This window comes from Paroedura picta, chromosome 8 (genome assembly GCF_049243985.1).
Source record: "Paroedura picta isolate Pp20150507F chromosome 8, Ppicta_v3.0, whole genome shotgun sequence".
Lineage (NCBI taxonomy): Eukaryota > Metazoa > Chordata > Lepidosauria > Squamata > Gekkonidae > Paroedura > Paroedura picta.
This window is the reverse complement of record NC_135376.1, coordinates 37,693,010-37,716,582: the sequence shown is the minus strand read 5'-3', so window position 1 is coordinate 37,716,582 and position 23,573 is coordinate 37,693,010. Positions and strand designations below refer to the sequence as shown.

General features: G+C 43.4%; 1 protein-coding gene across 3 annotated transcripts in view; it reads right to left on the bottom strand.

Annotated features, from left to right (window-relative positions):
* Positions 1 to 23,573, bottom strand: part of EPHB1 (EPH receptor B1) — a 416,704-nt gene that overhangs the window by 67,712 nt on the left and 325,419 nt on the right. For 2 of the 3 annotated variants that reach the window (XM_077349124.1, XM_077349122.1), the window contains exons 6-7: positions 5,561 to 5,742; positions 2,073 to 2,235 (exon numbers count right to left, since the gene is read on the bottom strand). In XM_077349124.1, coding sequence (XP_077205239.1) covers positions 2,073 to 2,235; positions 5,561 to 5,742 — 345 coding nt within the window. The remainder of the gene's footprint in view (positions 1 to 2,072; positions 2,236 to 5,560; positions 5,743 to 23,573) is intronic. The other variant, XM_077349123.1, reaches the window with a different exon arrangement.

The window sequence follows — 23,573 nt, the reverse complement described above, 5'->3', positions numbered from 1 at the left end:
GGTTTCAATTAGTTGCTTGTATCTGACAGAGTTTTTCTCCTGGTCTGTCTAATTATAAGTATTAGGAAAATTCATTTTCTGAAAATACCCATCTATTCAGTCATACAGGGCTTGTGCATGCTCCCCATTTCCTTCATTCAATTACAATGCTTTGACATTAAATGAGGAATTTATTGAAAAATAGTCTTTGTTAGGCCTTTGTTAGGTCTTCTGGTTAAAGTTTAACATTGCAGAAGCCTCATAGAAAGAGCTGGGGGAAGGGAAAGGGGAATATCAAACCAAAATTAATATAGGAAATTATTACAGATTTATTATATCCTATATACTTATTCGAGAGGGAGATGACCTTGAATGTAAGACAATCCCCATAATAGGGGAGAAGGAGAAGAAAAACTGATATTTTGTGCTCCACTTTTTACTACCCAAAGGAGTCTCAAAGTGGCTCACAATTGCCTTCCATTCCTCTCCCCACAAGAAATATCCTGTGAGGTAGGCAAGGCTGAAAGAGCTTAGAGAAAACTGTCCAAGGTCACCCAGCTGACTACATGTAGAGGAGTGGGGGATCAGATTAGAGGCCACCACTTTTAACCACTATACCAAACTGGCTCTCGTGTAAAATGCTATACACAAGATTATATAAACATAAACCAAAGATTTTTATTACAGTACACATCTGGATGCATATATAAGATGACTTTCTTTTTCTTGATGGCACATCTGGAGGAAAAACCTACTCTTCCTTTTAGGTAAGTATAGTAATAACTGAAATTGGATCTGTTAAATACCTTGAATTTGGGAGGGCAAATTAACAGCCACGCACATAGCCTCTTTGGAGGACTTGTTTCAGATTTGGGTTGATCTGATTTTGGTCAGCACAGTTTGAATAGCTGCATAGTGACTGGTTGCATAGTATGTCTTGCACATACTGGCTGTATGTCAGTAGTAGACTAGACATAGATAAGAGCAAAGGCAGGACTGCCAAGCACAGTCCAGCTCCCCTCTTGATGCAAGTTGCCCATCTACAATTACCACGTATTTTTGAAAGAAGTTTAGAAAGATAATATTTTATTAAGGATGTGGCAAATTCTGACCACTCTCTCTGCCTAGCTTGGTGTTGTGGTTAAGAGTGGTGACTTCTAATCTGGAGAGCCAGGTTTGATTCCCCACTCCTCCACCTGCAGCCAGTTGGGTGACCTTTGGTTAGTCACAGTCCTGTTAGAAGCTGTTCTCACAGAGTAGTCCTGTCAGAACGCTTTCAGCCCCACCTACCTCACAGGCTGTCTGTTGTGGGGAGAAGAAGGGAAGGCAGTTGTAAACCACCTAGAGACTCCTTTGAGCAGTGAAAAATGGGGTATAAAAACCAACTCTTCTTCTATCCTCTCCTGTCCTAGGCTGAAAGTTCCTGCATCATATGTTGATTTGCATGCTGAGTTTCTCAGTGTTTGCAAGTGTGATAAAGCCCTGCATCATGTTTTAAGCTAGATATATATTTAAATCTAGAACATCACCCTCATAAAGCCATAGGAGTTAAATAGAATTATTTTCTTAAACATAAACAAATTAGAAGCAATGACAAGGCAGAGGGTTTTCACATGCAATGCCTTTGTCTTTCTAAAACGAAGTCTAGTAGAAGTTGGGAATGGTGCGGTACATTACACTCTTGTAAAAATTCTCCGTGCCATTCAGTAACAGCTGTTCTTGGAGGCTGGACTTGATGGATGATCATTCTGGCCCAGAGAATGATCCCTGTATCTTCCCAGTTAGCATGCAAACTCCGAGAGCCCATTCTTATGCAGAAAGCAACACATTTTCAAAATAATCACTTAGATGCTCAGGGAGAAAACATAGATAGGAGATTTCAACCAGATTAGTCCTCCAGCTGGCAATTAATCAAACATCTCTGTAAATCACCTGGCTCTCGCCACGCTACCCCACGGGGAGGTGAGGGTTTGGAGAGACAAGTTGATTTAATCCAATTACAGCTTGGAGATTTGAGGGAAAAGTGCAACCTCCTTCCTTCTCTCAATCAGCTTCCACCCCCCACTTTTCCATCTCTTCTCTCTCATACTCACCATCCGTCAGAGTTTGGAAGCACATTTTCCCACTGTATTTCCCGTAGCCAGCCACTGTCCGAGCCCGCACCTGGACCACATACACCATCCCTGGCCGCAGCCCATCGATCCGTGCCGTGTTTGTCTGGCTCTTGGCCATGGAGGAGTTGTACTCACTGTGGTCCTTCAGGGATAAAATAAAGCAAATAAAGACAAACTATTAATGAAAAGGAAGGAAACAAACGCTGTTTCCATCACTCATTCAAGTTGCAGTGGCAATGCAAAACAATGATGCATTCCTTTTGGTGAACATGCAAGTGAGGTTCTTTTTGCAAGCTTCCTGTATAGCTGGATGCCTGAGGTGGAGGGACATGATGATTGGTAACTACACTGTTTCATTACCTATTCCAGGGGTATTTCATTACCTATTCCAGAGAACGCTGGTAGGGGCTCATGGGAATTGTAGTCCATGGCCATCTGGAGGGCCGCAGTTTGACTACCCCTGACCTATTAAGTATTGCAAAGATTACATATTGGCGAAAGGGAAGAAAGGGTTTGTGGAGTTGGGGGCTTTTATGCAAAATCTAACAGTACCTCTGCAATACTCCAGAATGTTTTTTTCCCCTGTAACAATCGTATGATGTAACCTTCACATGTAATCAAAAAAGAAGTTAATCAGGTTGAAAGCTGCCCTTTCAAAAAATAAACACGGATAAATGAACACAAAGGAAAGCTTCAGATCTCCAAACTATTAAAAACAAGACAAAGAGTGTTACTGAAAAGAAACACAGCAGCAAATGGTTAGGCCTGCTGCTATATGCCACATTAAAACAATGACTGGGTAAGCATTTTTGTTCTGGGGGTCTATGGGGGAGCAGTAGTTCTCCAAATATTGATGAAGAATAAAAAATAATAATCCACCAAATGTAGGCTCAGCCTCTGAGGAGAAGAGTTATGTCACATTTGCTTGATTGTATCATGAAAGGTTGCCAACAGATGCCCGAGGTACTTGCACAGCCACATTCCACGTTGCAATTGCAACAGCACTGAATGTTTTGGCTGGGGGATTGCATCTTGAGTGTTCAGAAAATGTGACATCCCTGCAACCAAAGTGCCCCCTAGAGTGAAAATGTATACTGCCTACAACAAAGGAGGAACAAAAGTACAGTATGATCCTAAACAGACTTGCACTCTGCTAAGCCCATGGACTCTGATCAGGACTGCACTGCTGGCATACAAAAACAGGATGGTATAGAAAGGCTTTTAGTTGCAGGGTAACAAGTTCAGTATTCAGGGTGTACAGATTCTTGCTGGCCTGCCACCTTCCCTAAAGGGCAGCAGGAGCAGCGCTGGACACAAATTCACATACAGAAGTTTACCACTTGAGATGATACAATGCCAAAGTGATGACATGCGTGTGTGAAACAGCCATCACAAATGAAATGCAGCGGACTGAGCTTTCATATCGCCTAACATCCCAAGACGGTATTTTTCACAGGATGCAGTTCACGCATTGGGCTGTCAGTCATCAAATGACGAGCTATTGAGCTGATCAAATGCATGTGTGAATTGGCCCTGTGGCCTGTAAATACAGCCTTTCCAACAACACTCTCACAGCCATGGTTTTTCATTCAGCCTACACTGCACTGTATATCAAGTCAGGATACAGTAACAAAAATGGAAAGGGGCAGGGGTTATTTCAGTCTAAGAAGTCAGATATTCATTAGGGGTATGAAAGGGTATTTGTGCTTGAAATAGTTTATCATTTCATTAGCAAATGTTCTATCCCTCTCTTGAAAATGGTGCAATGAGCTGCCTACCCAAAGCCTATTTAACATGTCATCAAATGGTCCTTTCACTCTCCGTTCCTCACCTCAGCTCCGCTGTGATAAGGGAGGGGGACTGTAAATAAACCTCCAGTTACAACAGCCCACTCCAAGGTTCTGACAGAACGAAGGCTGCATCAGGCATATGAGCCACCACAGTCTATTGTCTGTGAGACAAGAAAGCCTGAAGAAACAATGCCCCTCTAGCCATGTTTTTTCCCTTGTACTTCATTTCTTATACTTCAATTCCCAAACAACTATTTGACAGGCAGAAAACTGAAGGCAACAGTCAGTTGTCCAAGGTTGCCATGGCACCCACTGCTTGGATTTAGGACTCCCTGATGTTTAAGTTCGTCCGGCATCGCAGAGAGTACCAACAAACCACAGGCAACTGCAGTACAGTTCCCCGTATGCATCCATTTTTAACGTCAGTTTTTCTGGCTACCATTAGCATCCCTTGCTATATTATATGTAAGTTGGTATTTCCATATTCCATACATGCCGTATCTCCCCCAATCAGATATTTTGGAAACTAAGGATTAATACAAATGTGAGATGGCAAAGAAGTGCCTCCTGCTGGCTTCACGTAGCTGTGTGGGCACATCAGCCAAGCAAGTCTGTACAGCCGCATTGCAACTGAATCTTCCTTCTTGAAATCTGGCATTTGCTGTCACTAACCCTGTACCCCGGGGAGTCACGGGCAGAACTAGCTCTTGGCCTCACCTACTGAAGTCTATGTTGGGTTCAATCTACCAAATTCTTACAAGATAATAAAACAGGAGTCATCTCTGGCTTTAGGAAGGTATTACAGACACAGGAGAGTCGATCAGAGCTGACAAAGTGTTTGCTATATGTCACTAGCGCTACCTCTGTCTGCAGGCTGCCGCTCCTAGCAAGCTATTGACGGCCAGAAACAATAATGCACAAATATGAGGAAATGAAACAAGTACACACAGCAGGCAAGCAGGAACCAATGGGGAGTCCCTGGCTTCAGTTAACTGTTATTTTCAACATCTTCTAAAACAACATGGCAGAAAAGATTGAGTGAAGTTTGGAACAGGAAGTTCCCCCTCTGCCACAACTCTAGGAGTCAGGTAATCAAAAAGAAACAGGACTAAAGAGGACAGACAAGGTGGGGGCCTGGATTCCCTGGCAGCAAGAGTTGGATATAGTGACAGGCATGGAGTTAAGCCCCACTGTATAATAAATCTCCCAAGGGAATTGTGTTCTGGGCTCTACAATATGGCTAGATAGTACAGAACTCTGAATGAACCAGTCTACAGGAGACAGCAGTAGCTGAGGATTCTACTTTGACAGAATGCACACTCAATATGCGGTGGGGGGAAATGTCTTGTAGGATGCACAAGAAGAATCCTGTGGGGTGATAAATCTGTATGGCAATGCAATTTAACTGGGATCAGAGAAAGTCAATAAAAAGAGTAACTAACTCCATCTTACCCACCTCAGTGTTCAAAGTTTAATTGGTATAGATTTTGGGAAACACTTGGACTCTTTGCTAAGGAAAGTGCCTGGCTCAAATCTTATTGCAATCATTGGGTGCCTCCCCATTGGAATCAAGCCAGTACTAAACATTCTACAACACAATGGAAAAGGGCAATGAGCTTCAGACCCCCAAGGCATAGCCCCGCCCAGTTCCCTTCCCTCAAATACATTCAGGCTTACGGTGGCTGGTCTTGAGCCCATAGTGCTGCTAATCTCGGGGATGCAGATCCGGCTCACCTTCTCATAGTAACGGATCTCATAGTCCAGGATGATGCCATTGGGTTGTTCTGGCTGGGGCCACGACAGTGTGATGCTCCTCATGGTGGCACTTACCTGGTGCATGATGGGAACGGTGGAGGGAGCTATGGAGAAAGGAGGGAACAGGAAGTGCAAGAAAAGTGAAAATTAACTCAGGAAAAAAGGGGTAAGAATACTCTGGTCAAAACAAAACACTGGGGTAGGAGTAGGGGGAAGAAGGGGGCAGTGAGGGAGGAGAATGAATATTACATAAAATAATACAACTCTACAAAACAGCCAAACAAGATCATTTATTTCCATACTACAACAATAAGACAATGCTCCGATTTCCTTATAAACTGGTGCCAAACCTACAACTGAAATTACCACAACACAGACTAGTAAGTCATTGGTAGGCAGGAGAAATGGTAGTTATTGTCAGAGTTCCTAAATGGACTTTGAGAAGCAGTGTCTCCTGCAGAAATCCCGCTTAGTTGAGCCAAAGTGGCACAAGAACATACTTTACTTTCCATGCCTCTCAGAAATGATTACACAGGATACATTCCTGCTGGATTTCCTGCCTGGAAGGCTTCTCTCCATGGCTAGTGGTTTTAAATCAATAACAAGCAGGACATACAGCTCCACTGGCCCACCAGGACCTATCTGATTCTATTCCCAGTCTGCCTACAAGGAGTGGTTTCACTATCAAAAATAATAAAGAACAGCTGCTTCAAACAACAGTTTCTAGGCAGATATCATTTACTTGCCTCCAATCCCAATGTGCGTGTTTTAAAGAATGAGCTCCAGTTTAGATAAAAAAAAAGGGGGGAGGGAGCAGAATTATTTTGACTTTCAATCTAAGACACAAGAATATCCTAGTTTCCTCTTACCTCCCACTGCTCTGTCAAACCTGTGTCCTTCTAAGCCTTTTTTGATGGAGGCTTTCTTCACAGCTGAACTATCATTTCTTACAGCAGCTGAACATATTTTCAGAAACTCTGCTCTAGATTGCTCACTTTTGACCATCCATCCTGCCTATCACTCATTCCCGCTTCCCCTGCTTTTTTCCACTCAGCCGAAATTTACCAATGCTGCCTGAATCCTTTTTCTACCACTGCCTCTTTCAATCCCACCCCAAGGTCTGGATTAATTTCACTCTTCTGCCCTTGATCCTTTTTCTTTATTCTGTGTGGAATGCGTTCCCCATCTTTTCCCTTCATATCTTCTGTATTCACACCATGGTACTAGTAATGCCTGTCTCCACGTTGCCTTACAGCAGGGGTAGTCAACCTGTGGTCCTCCAGATGTCCATGGACTACAATTCCCATGAGCCCCTGCCAGCAAATGCTGGCAGGGGGCTCATGGGAATTGTAGTCCATGGACATCTGGAGGACCACAGGTTGACTACCCCTGCCTTACTGCTTTCTCCCGCAGCACCTTTTGGTGCGCTATTGCTTCTCTTCCCATTTTGCCAGACTTTTTGGACCCAGTTTAGTCCTTCCCTCCCCCCGGACGTCACCTGCTTCCTCTCTCCTACCATTCTCTTTTGGCCTTCTGCCCCTCTACTTTTACTAACAAAAAAGCGCAAAATGTCTCATAACGAAAAGCCAAGCATGGTAACAGATTTCAGTTCTTTCTACTAGCTCATAGAAATTTTAAAATATATATTGAATTTTTCCATTAGCTGCAACATACTAAAGGGAAAATTGGGTTGAAGTTGAATAACTCTATCTGACTTCTGTGTATTTTGGCCAATTTCATCCAAAACAATAGGAATTACTGTCATGGGCCATAACTGTGGGAATGATTAGGGCCAACTTCTTAGTATGAATCCCTGAAAGATGCATATAAGTTTGCACCAGAAATGGCTCAGAAAAAGAAGAATTTCCTCTACCAAAAGGCACCTTATGAGGATGGCGGGGTCAAGAGAGTTCTGAGTGAACTGTGACTGGTCCAAGGTCACCCAGCTGGCTTCATGTGGAAGAGTGAGGAATCAGATTGGAGTCCTCCACTCTTAATCATTAAACCTCACGGATTCACGCAGGAGCTACTTTCTCTGCTGCAAGTATTCCCTCCAGATTCAGTGATATGAGTTTTTTATTGGGGGGGGGGGGGGATGAGAATCAGAATATTTTCCAGAAAATTATCCTCTTTCACTATCCTGAATAAAATGTGATTTAATTTAGCATGTTTATTTTATGCTCCAATGGTAACAAATGCTTGAACTGAAATAGTTGATTGGGAGAATAATCATATGTTTTAGATATTATATATTAAAACAAATTCAAAGCTTTACATGGGAACTATTTTTATTAGAAGAATAATGCATGTAAAAATTTAAAGAAAATACAGCATGCACTCCCCTTACACTGCTTCAGTTTGAGAGAGAGAAATCACAGAGGAGTGTTGGCACATGAATTTTGTACAGACAAAGAACAGTGCATCAGATGCGGTGGATGTGGTTACCCATTTACCGATTTCATAAGAATTAAATTTTCAGGTTTGTGGCCTCAATTTTCCTCAAAACTATGCACAGACAGGAGAAGATTATTACGCCTTCACCCTCCAGTCTATTTTGCTATTTGAAACTGGGTTGTTTCCTTGGCCCTGCTTTTTAAGATTCTAACAGCAAACCAGGGTTTCCAGTGCAAACAGCAAAACTGAATGGCTGTGGAAAAGGTTGCATACCCTCACCATTCCCTGCCTGCCCCTGAGGCCCTGGGGAAGCATAAGATGACAATTTGCATTTTATTAATGAAACAAGACGCACAATATTTGCCTGTCTGTTTGAGCCCTCAGAAACAATGTTTGTTAAATAATTTCTAGCCTGCTTCATTCAGCAAACATATCTGAGGCAGTTTACAGACAATTAAAACAATATAAACAACAATGGCATATTAAAATCACTTTTGAAAACATAATATATTTAAAAAACCCAAATATGCCTTTCACTGGCATGCAAGAATTAGCATACTTCGTAGCAGCCAAACAGAGGAGATGCATAAACAAGGTGCCACCATAGAAAAAGCCCTGTCTTGAGTAGCCACCTCTTTTTTTGGGGGGGGGAGGGGATAATGGCAGCACATGGAGGAGTGCTTCATATGATGCTGCTGTAATTAGGGAGGTTCATATGGGACTAAGCAGTCCTTCAAATAGCCTGGTCACAAGCAACACCCAATCATAATCTTGCTGGCTGATTTTGAATTAGTTGAAGCCTCTGAATCGACTGCTGCATACTGAGCACATTGTAAAAGTGCAGGTTAGATATGATTACAGTACGTCTGGCCATGGTCAAGTAACCCCATTTTTAAAAACCTCGTTCACATGTTACCATGAATGTTAAGTACAGCCTGTATGTTTGTGCATACATCTAGTTGTAAGAAAGCGAGAAATGTGAGATTTCATTCACACAGTCAGCTGTACAAGTGTTGAAAGTAACACATCAATTGTTTATGTGTTTTATATGTTTCCATTGCAAGCTGTCTTGAGTTGCAGCAGGCAGAAAAAAGTTTGAGTCCAACACAGCTACCCACTTGAAACTATCTTCATGGCTGGCAGAAAGGTGGGTAATAAATGTTGTAAATAAATATCCTCTACATCTAGAGAATGAATTCAGCTGCACAAGTGATAAGGACCTTGAGCTACAAACACCATCTTAACAATGTAGCAGTGAAAATATGCACACAAAACAATGTTCTCCAAAAATTATGTGGTACAACTTGGGGAGCATCAGCTACAACACTTAGATGTTCAGCTTTGTGGTTGTTGTATAGCACAGTGAACCACAGTGCTTCAGTGTCATGCAACAAATCCCATGTCCATAAACTTGATGTCCAACTCAATACAACAATGAGAACTATTAGAACCCATTCTGACCTATGGGCTGTCAACGCTGTGCCACATTGCTCTCCCGCATCTCTGGAGGAAAGATGCTCTTCTTCATGAATATAGAAAGATCACTGGAAAAAGAGAATTGCCCTTCCACAAAGACATGGTTGAAGTGAACTTCCAGACTAATCTCCTAATACCCAGCAATAAGTTCTGCACAAACCCTGCACTCACAAAATTTTGACCTAGGGAGTGAATGGTTGCAAACATGGGTGAAATCAGTTCAAGCCAATATCTATAACATGATAAACAACTAGAGGCTCACAGGGTGCAACTTGCCACATAAAGTATGGAAGATGGCTAATAGAATACAAACAGGTGTTGGCAGTTGAGCAGACCAGTTGTTCAAATGAGGCAAAATACCAGGACCCGTGTGATAGTGGTGTAGCCTGCCAAGCTATTTTCCATCTGTCACAGGAACATGAACATCATGCTTTCTAGTGTGATGTGATGGAGCTCTTCTCAGCTGAGATTGAGCAGACTGAAAATGTAGATGTTAGTATTTAGGAGGATTGCCCAGTCTGTCTGCATACCTGTTGGTTTTGCATTTTATATCATTACATGCTTCCTGTGTGTAACTCTGCCATGCAATAAATAATGATAAATAAATTGTGTAAAGAAGGAATGAACAATGAGTGACCCTGTCCTTGGCAACTAACAAGCCAACTAGGACCAAAAGGGACACATGACTCTTCTCTGACAGCAGAAGATTTCGTTCCATGACTATGCAAATGCAAAAGCACTTGCAAGCAGCAACACAAAATTGTGACTTCTTGCCAAGGCACACCTGGGTCTTATAGTGTGCATGTCTACTGTGTTGGCACAAAGCTCCTTGGCACAGTACTCACAACACATTTTGGCAGAAATTATCTAGGCAATCCAACCAGATGTTCACCTCACATGTAAGTGAGGCAGCTCAATCAAGATAACTTCAGCAGGCAATCATAGTCATGTTAACGTTTTCAGCTATCTCGACTTTCTGACATACCTGTCCCAAATTTAATGTCACTGGCCACTAAAAAGGTTGAGTTACAAGAAAATTGTTTTCCTCTAGCGATTCTATTTAACAGGAAGCAATACACCATGGCCCCAATGTTCACAGTAAAGCACTCCTCCCTTCACTGTGGTGATAAAGCTTCCCCTTATTTAATTGCTGTTTGGAAACCATTATTGCAGCAAGAGAAATGAAATGGGAACAGTATGTAAATAATAAAGTTTTAATATTTTAAAAGCTAGTTATTTTTAATTAGAGTTTAACATTCCTGGGGACTCTTTATCAAAGGGAAGCAATACAGGCCCATCTGCAGAATGAATAAGCAAGTTCAGAGATGGCAACACTGGCTGTGACACAGCAGAGCATCCCATCTTGTGGTTCTTGAATGAGGACAGCAGCTCCCTTAGGACTCTGCTGAAGTTGCAGGGGGTCCATTTTTCATAGAGAGAAGTGACCCTTGGGGGACAAAGCTCATTGCTCCCTTATACAAAATTAACTTTTGCTGCAAAATAGTGATCCTTTCTCCAACTTTGGCAAGGCTCTTGTGGGTGGGTGTGGGTGTGGGTGTTGGTGCTGGATAACCTGCTGTGGATTGCTTCTTTTCAAAGCCAATGACCATGATCCACAGTGTACACTGTAGCCTGGTCTTCCCCCGTCTCCTGGGAAAATGTTTTCCAAGAGAAATGGGGAGAATAGCAGTGGGTGCAGTGCTATGGACTGCTTCATTTAAAATGGCAGTGGCAGTAGTTTTAAAGGAGGCCATCTGCAGCACTGTGGTCAACACAATCCTCCCCCTCTCTTGGAAAAATCTGCAGCCAATAGAGGAAGGAGACCCTACTGCCCACAATGTTTTCAAGATGGAGCAAACAGCAGAAGTTGCATTTTGACTTCTAATGTCCATGAGCCTGCTCTTGAAATGTGGCCAAGACATGGCCCTAATTTTACAGAGGCAAAAGTGTTTCACAAAAAGGAACTAATTCCTAGTGACTCTGCACAATTCTTCACAAGGTAAGAGTTATAGCGTGCTTTCTGTGACCATTCACACAACCAAAAATGATGAGGAAACTCTGAAAGGATTCATGTGTACAATTTGGCATTTGCTGGGGTAATGTATGCGTGACTGCTTTAATTTGTGTCAAATTCATACGTCAATCTCTACATGTTGCTCCCTGATGCAATAATAGATTTCAATAACTTTTCAGCAGCACCGCAAAAATGAATTAAATTCTTTGATGAGAGCATGGGGAGGGGAGCCACCATATGACCACTATACTACATGGAGGTCTCTGCATGGATCTATTCAACTCATGCATGGCAAATCAGTTGGCTGAACTGATCTTCAAAAGATTCAAAGGAAGCAACTTGTACTAAATGGAAGAAAAGCTGCTGACAGCAAGACTAAATTCAGCAGACCTACTCACCCTATGCATTCCTGGAATAAAGCTTTAGTTTGTGTGACTTGTTTTATGGTATTTGGATGGGTTCTGGTTGGTATGCAGTGAGAACATTTGTATGGGGGGTCTGTGGAGGCTCTCAGCAGCCCTGAATAGGAAGGGAGTGGATGCTACTTTAATGTAGGATATACTATCTTGGAGTCACTCGAAATTCACTGAAAATCGACACTGGAAAATGAACTCCCTAAACATGTACACCCCATAGTGAAAGGAAAAAGAGTATGTGTGTGTGGAGGGGGTAAGTTCTTTGGTAGAATATAAAGCAGCACTTTGCAGCTCTCTCTCTCTCCTGTTGAGCTTACATATATTTCAATTCCCTAGGTTTGCCGATACAATATTATATGTTAACAAAAGCATAAATTATACATTTTATGCCCTTAAATCAATAAAATAAGTTTAGTTTTGATAAAGTTTATATAGCACATATGTCAAATTTCCACCCCATTTTCCATTTCCAAAAATCCTTACTCCTTGCTTGGTGGCTTTAAAATTTCCATAAAATGTATACCTCTATACATTTTGCCAGACAATACAAGAACTATACCCATGTCACAGAGAATATGCAACCAGGGTCATTTATGAGGGGATCATTGTTGAAGTAGCAGATATTTAAAAAAAAGGAGAAGGAAGCTATCCTGAGATGGTACAAATCTGAACACATTTTTGCAGACAATCTGGTGGAGCATCTCCAACCTCTGCAGAAGATGACCGAATGAAGGACCCATCTCTCCTGCCCCACTTCTGGCTGGTATAACACATTTTAACCAATCAAAATCCTGATGACAATTTGTGCTGTGCTGGATTGACTGCATGGTGATGAACGCAACGATATTCTGCTCATAATTCCGCCATTATATCAGCTGGATTTCCATTTTTGCCCAGGCACAATTAAAAGTGCAAGTTTGGACCACGGATGCCTTGTTCATCTGTGTGTGTGTGTGTGTGTGTGTGGTCTGGTAAACCAATAATTTCAGTCCAAAGCACCTGACTGCCTCTACCGGTATTAATCTTAGGGCTACCAGACCTCCCAGTGCAGACTTGGGTCCCCACCACCAAAACAGCAGGTCAGTATGTGTGTGTGTGTGGGGGGGGGGACTTATCAGAAGGACTAGGCCTTGCTGCTGGTGTCACACAGGAAATGACATAATCATATTAGCAACATTCAGGTGGTGCTCTGGTTTTTGAGCAAAAAATCTATGGTAGAAGCCAGTTTTACCATAGTTTTTGCCCAAATACAGGAGTGTTGCCCAGACATTGCTTGCGTGATGATATCATTTCCTGTGCAACACTGACAACGAGATCTAGACCTTTCTCTTCATAAGTTTCCCTATCCCTGCCAGGGACCTGGCAACTGCTCAGGGATCTGTTCAGGGATCCATGGAAGGATCTTCTTTAAGTTTGACCTGTTGCGCTTGAGGTTTCAGTTTTAGGTTGTGTTCCTGACTCTAATGAGTCTTTGGAAGACAATGGACATGATACTACTGTCTGATTTAAGCTGAAAACCTGGGCCAACTCTGTTCTTACAATGCGCGCTAGAATGGATTGTGTCTTGCTCGGAGTCAGATGCCTAGAGAATTACTGACGTCCCCTCTGAATCTGCCTCCTGCATTTATTTCTGAATCCCTGCTGGGGGGTCCACACAGAACCAAGGCAATATAACTCGCGCTTCATTAAACAAGTTAATTTCCTGGCTGGTCCTCCTGAGACATCAAAGTGTGGCATTTTAAAGCCCACTGAAGCATGTGGCGAGGGCTCTGCAGAGACTAATCCTCAGAGTCTCCTAAACGCTCTGCTCCACACGTGTCTTTGGGCCTCCGCGTCTCCAGGGTCCCTGGTGAGTAGTGGTGCCAGCCTGTTAATTTAATGGTGCACAAAGCAGTGCTATTTACTGACAGTCAATTGCCTCTTCACCAGTAGAGAGCAATGTGCTGTACAAGTGAAAGGGATGCTGATGATAACCGATTCCAGTTGGAATCACTGATCTAAATGGATCTAAGATGCTTGAGCCAACCTTGTCAGAGATGCAATACTACTGGCTGCTGGTCCTGGAGAATGATAATTTTCTGATTTGGTATGAAATTAATGGTTTGAACATATCTTTTCTAGAAGGAATGCCTTCCCCCTCTTTTAATTTCAAACTTGCTTTTGTCATTATACATTAGCGAGTGAATACATGGATGCAGATTGATTCATCCTCATCAAGAAGAGTTCTTCAGGCATAGAAGCCAAACACCTGAGTGCAGTACGGCATTACATGAGTAAATGAAGCCTGCCAGCATATTAGCTGTGCTCCCATTCCACTGACCGTATGCAGCCATTTAGGTGGAAAGACCAAAAAAGAAAGATAAAAAGCTCTCAGGTCTAAAACCATCATGCACACTGAGGATCTGACTCCCACAGTATTTATCCCCCCTCCCACCCTGATTAAACCCTTTTCCCCCAATCAGGAGAGTAGCAGGGATAGGAGAGGGCTGCAGGTAACTTTTCAACATTTCAGACAAAAGATCTTTTTAACAGGATGCCTTTTAGAAGGAAAATATTTTTCTGTGGTGGTAGTTGCGGCAGAAACAGCTTCTGAAAAATCTATACAGGCAATCAAATCTCTAATAGCCAATCAGAAGCCCTGCTAGGCAACAACTTTGAAAATGTTCTAAAAACACTTGGTAGACACCAGGAAGGGCACCAGTGTTAGGAGCACCCATGTTAGGAACAACATGTTAGGAACACATCATGTTAGGGATGCTTGCATTAGGAATTCAACAACTCCATTATCTATCTGAGCCTAGATCAGTACACACAGCAGGGTCATCCCAGAAACGTCATATTTGGTGATAATACTATATCCTTGATCTGGAAACTACAACTGGTCCAGAACGCAGCTGCCAGGGTCCTCACAGCAACACCTTGGAGTTCCCACATCCAGCCCATCCTCCAGCAGCTGAGCTGGCTTCTGGTTGAATTCCGGATCAGGCTTAAGGTTTTGGTAATCACCTTTAAGGCCACATGTGGTCTAGGCCCAGTATACCTGAGGAAGCTCCTCTCCACCTACACTCCTCAAAGAACCTTGCAATCTATCACCTCCAACCTCCTGGTGGTCCCTGGCCCCAAGAAAGCCCACTTGACTTCAACCAGGGCCAGAGCTTTCTCCATCCTGGCCCCCACCTGGTTGAATGAGCTCCCAGAGGAGATCAGGGCTCTGACAGAACCCGAACAGTTCTACAGGGCCTGCAAAAGGGAGCTCCTGTGCCAGGCATTTGGCTGAACTCGACCTAAACCACCGCTTTACATATGGAAATACATATGGAAAGAGAAAGGGAGAGAGCGCATGCTATGCCTTATGCTACCAAAAACTTTACTAGTAGATCTGAGTTGTGAATTGAAAATTTAAGTTTTAGGTTTTTAATCTATTTTACTTTATGCATTTTATCCATGCTGTAAGGCAGCTTCAGTTCTGCAAATGAATTAAATAGATACTGGCTAGAAAAAATGAGCAAGCAGAAATCTTGTAAAAATCTTACATTGTCACAACAGGCCTAATGGCATATTTGACCACTGAGTTAAACTTCATAATATTGAAAACACTAATTATTATAATAAAATTATAGGATTTATTTTGACTGTGGACCAAATTAGTCATATTTAAACAATTATTTTTAAAACATTATCATTTTAGACAGGATGCTATTCATCAGTGCTATAGGGGCACCATTGAGATGCCTTGACCCCATTGACTCAGTGGAGTCCAGGCATCTCAATGGAGCCAGCTTGGTGTAGTGGTTAGGAGTGCAGACTTCTAATCTGGCATGCTGGGTTCTATTCTGCACTCCCCCACGTGCAACCAGCTGGGTGACCTTGGGCTCGCCACAGCACTGATAAAACTGTTCTGACTGGGCAGTGATACCAGGGCTCTCTCAGCCTCACTTACCTCACAGGGTGTCTGTTATGCGGAGAGGAAAGGGAAGGAGATTGTAAGCCACTTTGAGACTCCTTCAGGTAGAGAAAAGCGGCATATAAGAACCAACTCTTATTCTTTTTCTCCTCTAAAACAATCAAGAGCTATAGTGGTTCAGCGCTATAGTGCTCAACTTAGAACATTAAAAAACAGTCTGAGAAAGATCACATGGCAAAAAAGGGCAGGAGGGGAGTCGCACTGTAGGAAGAATGATGGGCATTTTAACAGTGCACCACAGAGATTCAGAAGTGCAATGAAGGGGATAGAAAATGGAAGAAAGCAGTTTTTCTCAAAAGAGGCTCAACCTCACTTTGCCAACCAAATACAAGCGGGTGTGTATGCACAGGTAAATGAATTCTGCTCGCAACCAGTCACTAAAACGGGCGTGACTGAAAAGACAGGAAAAAACCCATTAGCACCAGTTCCTAAGATGGAATCCAAAGGCAATTTGAAAATGGCCTTATTGTTGTGCCGCTCTGTCTGCTTTGGGTCAGGCAGCCAGGAGGTGTTCCGGAATTCACTTAGTGAGATGCCGCTGCTTCTTTCCAGCGGGTGATGTTGACAGTCCAGCATTGCCTTTGTTTACACAGCACATTTAATCCTGGTGTTGTTTTTTTTTTAAATCTTTCTACATCCGCTCAGAGAAGATGATAATTTTCCAAAATTAAACACTTAGCTTGATTGCTGTTTTGTTAATTGCCACATTCACAGCCCCCCCCTGGTGCTCCTGCCTGCTTAACATGGATAATGCTGCAAAGACGATCGGCACCGAAGTGGTGCGCAGGTGGACGGGCGGTGGTACTGAGGCCTCCTCATCCTTGCTCATTCAGATGAATTGCCCAGCATCGTTGCACAGAGCAAAAGAATTACACTGAACAGATAATGGCTTTTCAAAACCGCACAGATGCACAGTCAGAAACGGGAATCAGGAGGAAGGTATTTTCTTACCATACTAACACTAGGGTTGTGTATAGAATCCTATAAGATGGGGCTAAAAACATTTCCTGGGAAGCTTTGTCACAGTGCCCTACTGCTGTGTTTTCACTTGCTTTGCTTAACGCTTGCTTTGCTTAAACACATGCGCACCACAAGTAGAGACTGCTACCTGAGTGAAATTTGAGGTGACGATGTGTATAACAAATCCATCACTTTGGCGACTTCCCAGTTTAACAGCCTAGCAGTGCAACCTTAAGAACACTTTCCTGGGAGTAAGCCCCATTGCCCAGACCTGAGTAAACTAATCTAAAATGGAACTGTAAACCTACACCTAAGATGTCGAGTATTTCCTAGCATAGTGTCCAAGAACTCTTATTGCTGGGACCTTAAGAACTGATTTTGGGCCCTTGAGAACTGATTAAGAACTGATGGAGTAGATGGCTTCTGTCACAGCTTCTATGGCACATTGGCAGAACAAGATCACCTCTGACTTCTGTCCCCAGCATTTCCTTTTTGATTCATGCAGGATACAGATCAGAAGCTGGCACTTGGAAATAACTGTCCCTGACATATATCCTTTTGCCTTCACCTTCGAAACCAGAAGCCGAGATGCCATTGTGCCGTAGATTCCTTATCATGATGCTTTAGAGTGCTCCATGGACATTTCCAAAATCAGCATTTGAAGATTTCAGCAGCTCCTGTGCGAGCTTGGTGTAGAGAGTCAGCTTGGTATAGTGGTTAGTGCGGACTTCTAATCTAGTGACCTGGGTTTCATTCCTTGCTCCCCCACATGCAGCCAGCTAGGTGACCTTGGGCTTGCCACAGCATTGATAAAGCTGTTCTGACTGAGCAGTGATATCAGGGCTCTCTCAGCCTCACCCACCTCACAGGGTTCTGTTGTGGGAAGAGGAAAGGGAAGGCAATTGTAAGCCGCTCTGAGACTCCTTCTGTTGGGAAAAGTAGCATGTAAGAACCAACCCTTCTTCTTCTAAATCAGAGCATTTGCATTTAAACTAATTTAATCTTAGTGAAGTCCGACAGAAGCCAGCTGACTATGCCATCTCAAATCCAAGTGTTCTGGTTTAACTTCATTGAGGACTGGGCTGTTAAGCTTCTAAATCATACAAACAACTTGAAAAATCACTCCCATGGGCAATGGCTGTTATAATCTATTTGTAACAGTAAGTTAGACATTGAGAATGCTTAAAAGTAACCCATTCCCCAGCACTTCTGGCTTGAAACCAGATGTTCTATTTTTCTAATACCGGCAACTACTCAAGATTATTTGATTTTGCAATGTACTGAGGGTATATATGATTAGCTACAGTCCCATCAGTATGACTGGGCCATGAGCCTGCAGTTCCCTCTTCCAGGAGAAACCAATTTATGTCCCAGCACTAAACACAATTATTTACAAGTAAGTTAATCACTATCTTTATATAATCTCCTCCTAAGTTGCTGATCTTTCTGCCTGCTTGCCTTGATACAACACTATGGTCACTGTGTGCTTGTGCTATATTTGCAAGAAAGTAAGAACTGTTGGGCTATGTGTAATGACCCTCTGATGCCATCTCCCCTCTCCCCAAGTTGTCAGTTAGTTATCAGTTCAGTGCTTATGATATCACAGAGGACCTTGATCAGACTTGATCTAGAATGCTTTATACCTAGAAGAACAGAGAAACATTAGATTTCAACTGCATAGCCGTGAACATTGTATTCAAAATTCAACACCAACCTTGTGACCCTTAAAGACTAAAAAAATCCTATTCCATTGCAATTTTTTGTGGACTATTGCCCACTTCACAAATGGGTTTTAGTCCACAATAGCTTATTCTGGAACAAAATCTTGCTAGCCTCTATGGTGCCTCTAGACTCCTATTAATTTTGTTACAAGAGACACACAAAGCTACCCCACTATAACAGCATGAAATTACACTTCCTCTTACATGGCAGGTGAAATTACATCTTATAGTTTAAGTCTCAGAGCCTTTCACAGGAAAGGGACAGAAATCTTTAGCTGATTATAACAGGATTTTAGGCCCTGTCCATCAGACTCACAGCTGCAATCTGTGTCAACAGACTAATGAGAGGACCATTTCTGGAATGAGCAGCTAACTTAGCAATTCAATACACAGAGGGGGCGGGTAATATTTTAGATTTTAGTCTGTCAAGTAGCAAACATGGCCAATAGACTGATATTCCTCAGGTCATAAAGGCAGACATTCTTAAAAATGCAAAGCAAAAGGTTTTGTTTCTTTGCATTGACATTTAACCCTTTGCTTTCCCCCGCTTTCAGCAAGGAACTGCTGCTAGTGTCCTTTGAGAAGCCAGCAAAGGTGAGGTAAGGTCACTCAGTGGTAGAGAGTAAGGGCAGGCTAGCCCCGCCCTCTTCCGGAACAGCCCTCTCTTGCTTTCTCCCTCTTCCCGTCATCCGACACATCCCTGCCCGGCCCCCCTGCCTCTCAGCCCTCTGATGCGCCACAGGCACGAGGCGTGAAACCTCATGGTAAGGTCATAACTCAGGTCCCTGGTACATGCTTGCAGTTTAGAGATTGTCCTACATTCCCTCTGGAAAGACTGAAGACCACTAGACAGCAACAGATAAAATAATCTATATGAAATAAAACTGACAACACAATCCAGTGATGGATTGTGGTCAGGAAACTAATCACAGGCTTACCGAGACCGGGGAGCCCATCTCCCCATGGCTTCCAGAGCAGCCTGATGGACTGTAGTGAATACCTTGTTGTTTGTTCCCTGACAAAGGCTGAAGTAATTGACAGACCTGTCCCCGTCTGCCTGTTGTCCACTGGATGAGCCTGACTCCTCCCTCCCATCCCCTCACAGCATGCCACAGTCTGCCCCCTCAGATTTCTTCATAGTGCTTCCCAGAATGGCCACATCTGAGTGGGTGTGCCCTCCTTCAGGGAAACTCACGTTGGGATCACTGTTTTCCATCTTCAGGGTACCATTGGACCTCTGTTTTGTTTAGCTTCCAGATATGACACAGTCCCATGGCACCTCAAAGATTGATGAGATGTCCTTCATAATATGCTTTCATGCCTGGCAGCTAACTACCTCAACAGACTGACAAGGCTACCCCTCTTCAGTCCTCATTCACATACTCAGGGAGGAAAGGGGTTGGGGGTGGTCCAAGAGGAGATGTGTCTACCCTACCAAGGCTCATACTCCCATACTGTCACACAGCACTGATAGCATCCGACAAACCATGCAGGTTGGTAGTGCTGTACATAAGGGGGGGGGGTGTTCAGGGTAAATGGAGCACAAGGTCAAGGCAAGTAGAGATTGTGATGGGGTGCCTCAGCCAAAACGACAACTGCCTAGGACTACCCATCAGTTCCAAGACATCTGCCTGCTTCTAGCCTCTGTCCATGTGGGGAATGAAACACATGAACCTGTGAGATTGCCTCATACTGAATCAGACCATCAAGGTAAATCCTATCTTCTCAGACTGGCCGTGGCTTTCCAGGCAGAAGACTTTCACATCACCTATTCCTTGTTCTTTTTAATTGGAGATGCCAGGGTTTGAACCTGGATCCTTTTGCATGCCAAGCAGAGCCGCAACCCTTCCTCAAACCAGCCCATACTACCCCCAAGTGCCTTTACACCAAAACAAGCCTACCTTTGCAGTGTTCTCTGCCTGGCTCTATATGGTTCTTGATGGCATCAATTCTGCAGTGGTGAACCAAATGCCTCATGGCTTGGCTTCTTTGCCTCTGCCTTCTTGACCCAATAGTTAGGCTGCTGTGAGTGAGAGCTATGGGTGTGAGAGCTATGGATGCAAGCCTAGCTTCTTTTTCTTCCTTCTTTTACAATTGTTTTGGGGGAGGAGCTGGGTGGCTTGGGACAGGAAGGGTTGTGTATAGGCAACATTTCTTCTGCCAGCTGGACCCTTTCCAATAGAACAGGCAGTCACCTTGCCCACCATGGGGGTGCTCTTCTCCTGTGGCCTGGGGGAGGGACACTCAGGCCACAAGCCTCTTCCGGGGTTGCACCGTTACTGGGTCTTTCCTCTCTATCCTCTGGTGCTCAGTGGGGGGTGGGAGTGGTGGCAGGGCAGGGGAACATTGGCAGGAGGTGGCAGGCTGTGCCTGTGTGTGTTACTCAGAGGAATATTACTAAGCACTACTACCTGGTTGGTGGGTGCTGGTGGGATTGCTGTGGACTCAGCAACCTCACTCTGCCGTCTGCACCTTGTAGAGGGGCCCATGATTTTTTCCCACTTGCAGAGCGTTCATAGAGGTCTGACCACTACTGCTGCTATTATGACAGCAGCTGGTAGCTTCTGCCACAGTTGCCCTCAGAACTGGGCTGCCCACAGTCATGTTTGCTTGTTGTCAAATACAAACACAATGCATTCAAATATTATTCTTTCCTAGTCCTGGAAAAGGCAGGATACTCTCACTGTAACCCTCACTTCATATATAACTGTTCATTATAAATGTTCCATGGCTGAACTTCCCTTTACTGTAATGAATCAGAAAACAACAATCAGAAAGTACTTCCAGACCATTGTGTGTAACCTAGCAGCATGACTGGAAGTGTTTAATATTGTGGGCATGCATAATTCGCTTAACTTTACATATGCTGGTGAATTTGCATGTGTGTGTGTGTGTGTGTGTGTGTTCCAATAGTGCTAGTAATAATTGAGACCAGCTGGGTTTGGTGGGCAAGAGTGAAATTTGCAAGTAAGCCAGGTTCCCACTCCTTACAAGATGATTCTTTCCACCTAGATCAAAAAGAGGTTTGCAGCTGGAAATCTGCCTGTTCACAGAGGTATGTCAACAGCAGACAACATAATGTTGTATGTATGTGTTTGTGTGTGGGGGAGACTGTGGATACCTCTTCAAAGCTGCCCCACTTTTGCCACGGAGGCAAATGCTTATGAATTCCATGAGTTTTAAAGATATGAATGAGTCCCGTGCAATGAATACAAATATGTCTGCCACAAAGGCAGAATTAGGTCAGTACCGAGCATCTTGGAAAATCCCATCCAAGGCCTATGCAAGACTGATATGTAAAAGCACTGAAATGCATTGCAAGCCTTTTTAGCAAAAATCAAAAGTAGGGATTGGCTTTAATGGTAAGGAGTGTGACCAGTGCTCATTCACCCAGAAGATTATTGCAAAACATCAAGGCAGTGAGAAAAATGACCTTTTCCAGCTTGGATGCCTTTTCCAGCGGGCATTACAGGCTTAGTGAGAGCGGCCTCCATAGCAAGCAGGCCAACAGACAGAGAAAAATGAAAGAACCCCCCACCCCAAAAAAAGAAAAAGAAAAGCGGACAAGCCAGGCCCAGGCCCAGGCCTACTGAGTTCATTTACAACTACAATTGCAAAAAGCTTGTACTTGTCTATACATTCTGGGAAAAGGTTCAGTCACCACCATTTCACACAGCAATGCCCTTCCAAGGCAAATAGGCAAATTTGTGATTGTTGCAGAAGTTCTCAGGACCCTTTAAAAGAGGCACCCAGGCTCAGTTCATCCACAAAAGATGAAGAACTGAAGGGAGTGCTGAACATCCAAGCAATTAACTGGAAACTCAATGGGAGGAGAGGTATTTGGATGGCAAGACGGACAGATGGAGGAGATAGCTGTTACAGAGGGATGAAAGTAAAAAATAATGTGGAGATGGATGGCTGGGTGAATGGGCAGACAGATGGTTAAGATAAGGATACTGATCAATTCTTATGAACCTGAGAAAGGCATCCAAGTTTGTTTCTGTTAAAAATGCTTAATTAGGCTAATTAAAGAGAAAAGAATTGACACAAATACTATTTTTTCCATGAACTCCAAGCACACAATTTTCTCCATCATTTGTCGTTACAGGCTGTCTGCTTTTTCTCCTCTCTCTCTCTCTCTCCTGCATGATTTTAATAAAGCCCCATGCAGATCTTGAATGCACACTCTCATTGAAAGTCAATCTATGGAGGTACAGCTGTCTGTAATAACATGTCGTCCCCTCCCCCCCAGTTATTGTCTGTCCAGTCAGTGGCTCTTGCAGTTGGAGATATATTGCATTTTTAGGTCAGCAACAAAACAAAAAAGAGAGACCAACAAAATGAAACTCTTAAGCATTGGTGTCTGAAGCTGTAAAAAATTGGCATGATCTATTCTGCCTGTGCATTCTCATTTGCCTCCCTTTAAATGCCTCTAGCACTCAGCACCCCATTCCAGTCTGCTTAAATAACTAATAAATGTTAACACTTGTATTAACCACCCAATTTTTATTCCATCTTTCTGCTCTCCCAAATAACACTAGCATCTTAAGGCACCAAAAGCATACCTTGGATAATCACTAAGCATATCTCAATATGGTATGACTTCATGAAGGAAAGAGGGAAGGAGAAAGGTGAGTGGATGGACAGATGGAGAACAGAATGGCTGACAGGCAGGCACAAAAGAAGCCAATGAAACCCCATTCAAAGAATAACAAAGCAAAGAGTCTCTGGCACAAGGAGGAGAATGGGAAGAGGAAGGGTAGATGGGGCTCTGGGGGATGCAAGCAAGCCTAGACAATAGATCATTGGGGTGTTTGACCTGTTCATGTTGAGGTCCTTTGCTTTCCAAAGGGAGGTAGCTACAGATGGATTGAGGAGCAGACAGGCAAGTGGGTAAATGACTAAATGGCAAGAAGGAAGGAGGAGCAAGCAGGCAAAACATACAAAAGGGCACAGATACAGGTGGCACTATACTTGGTTAGAGATGGAA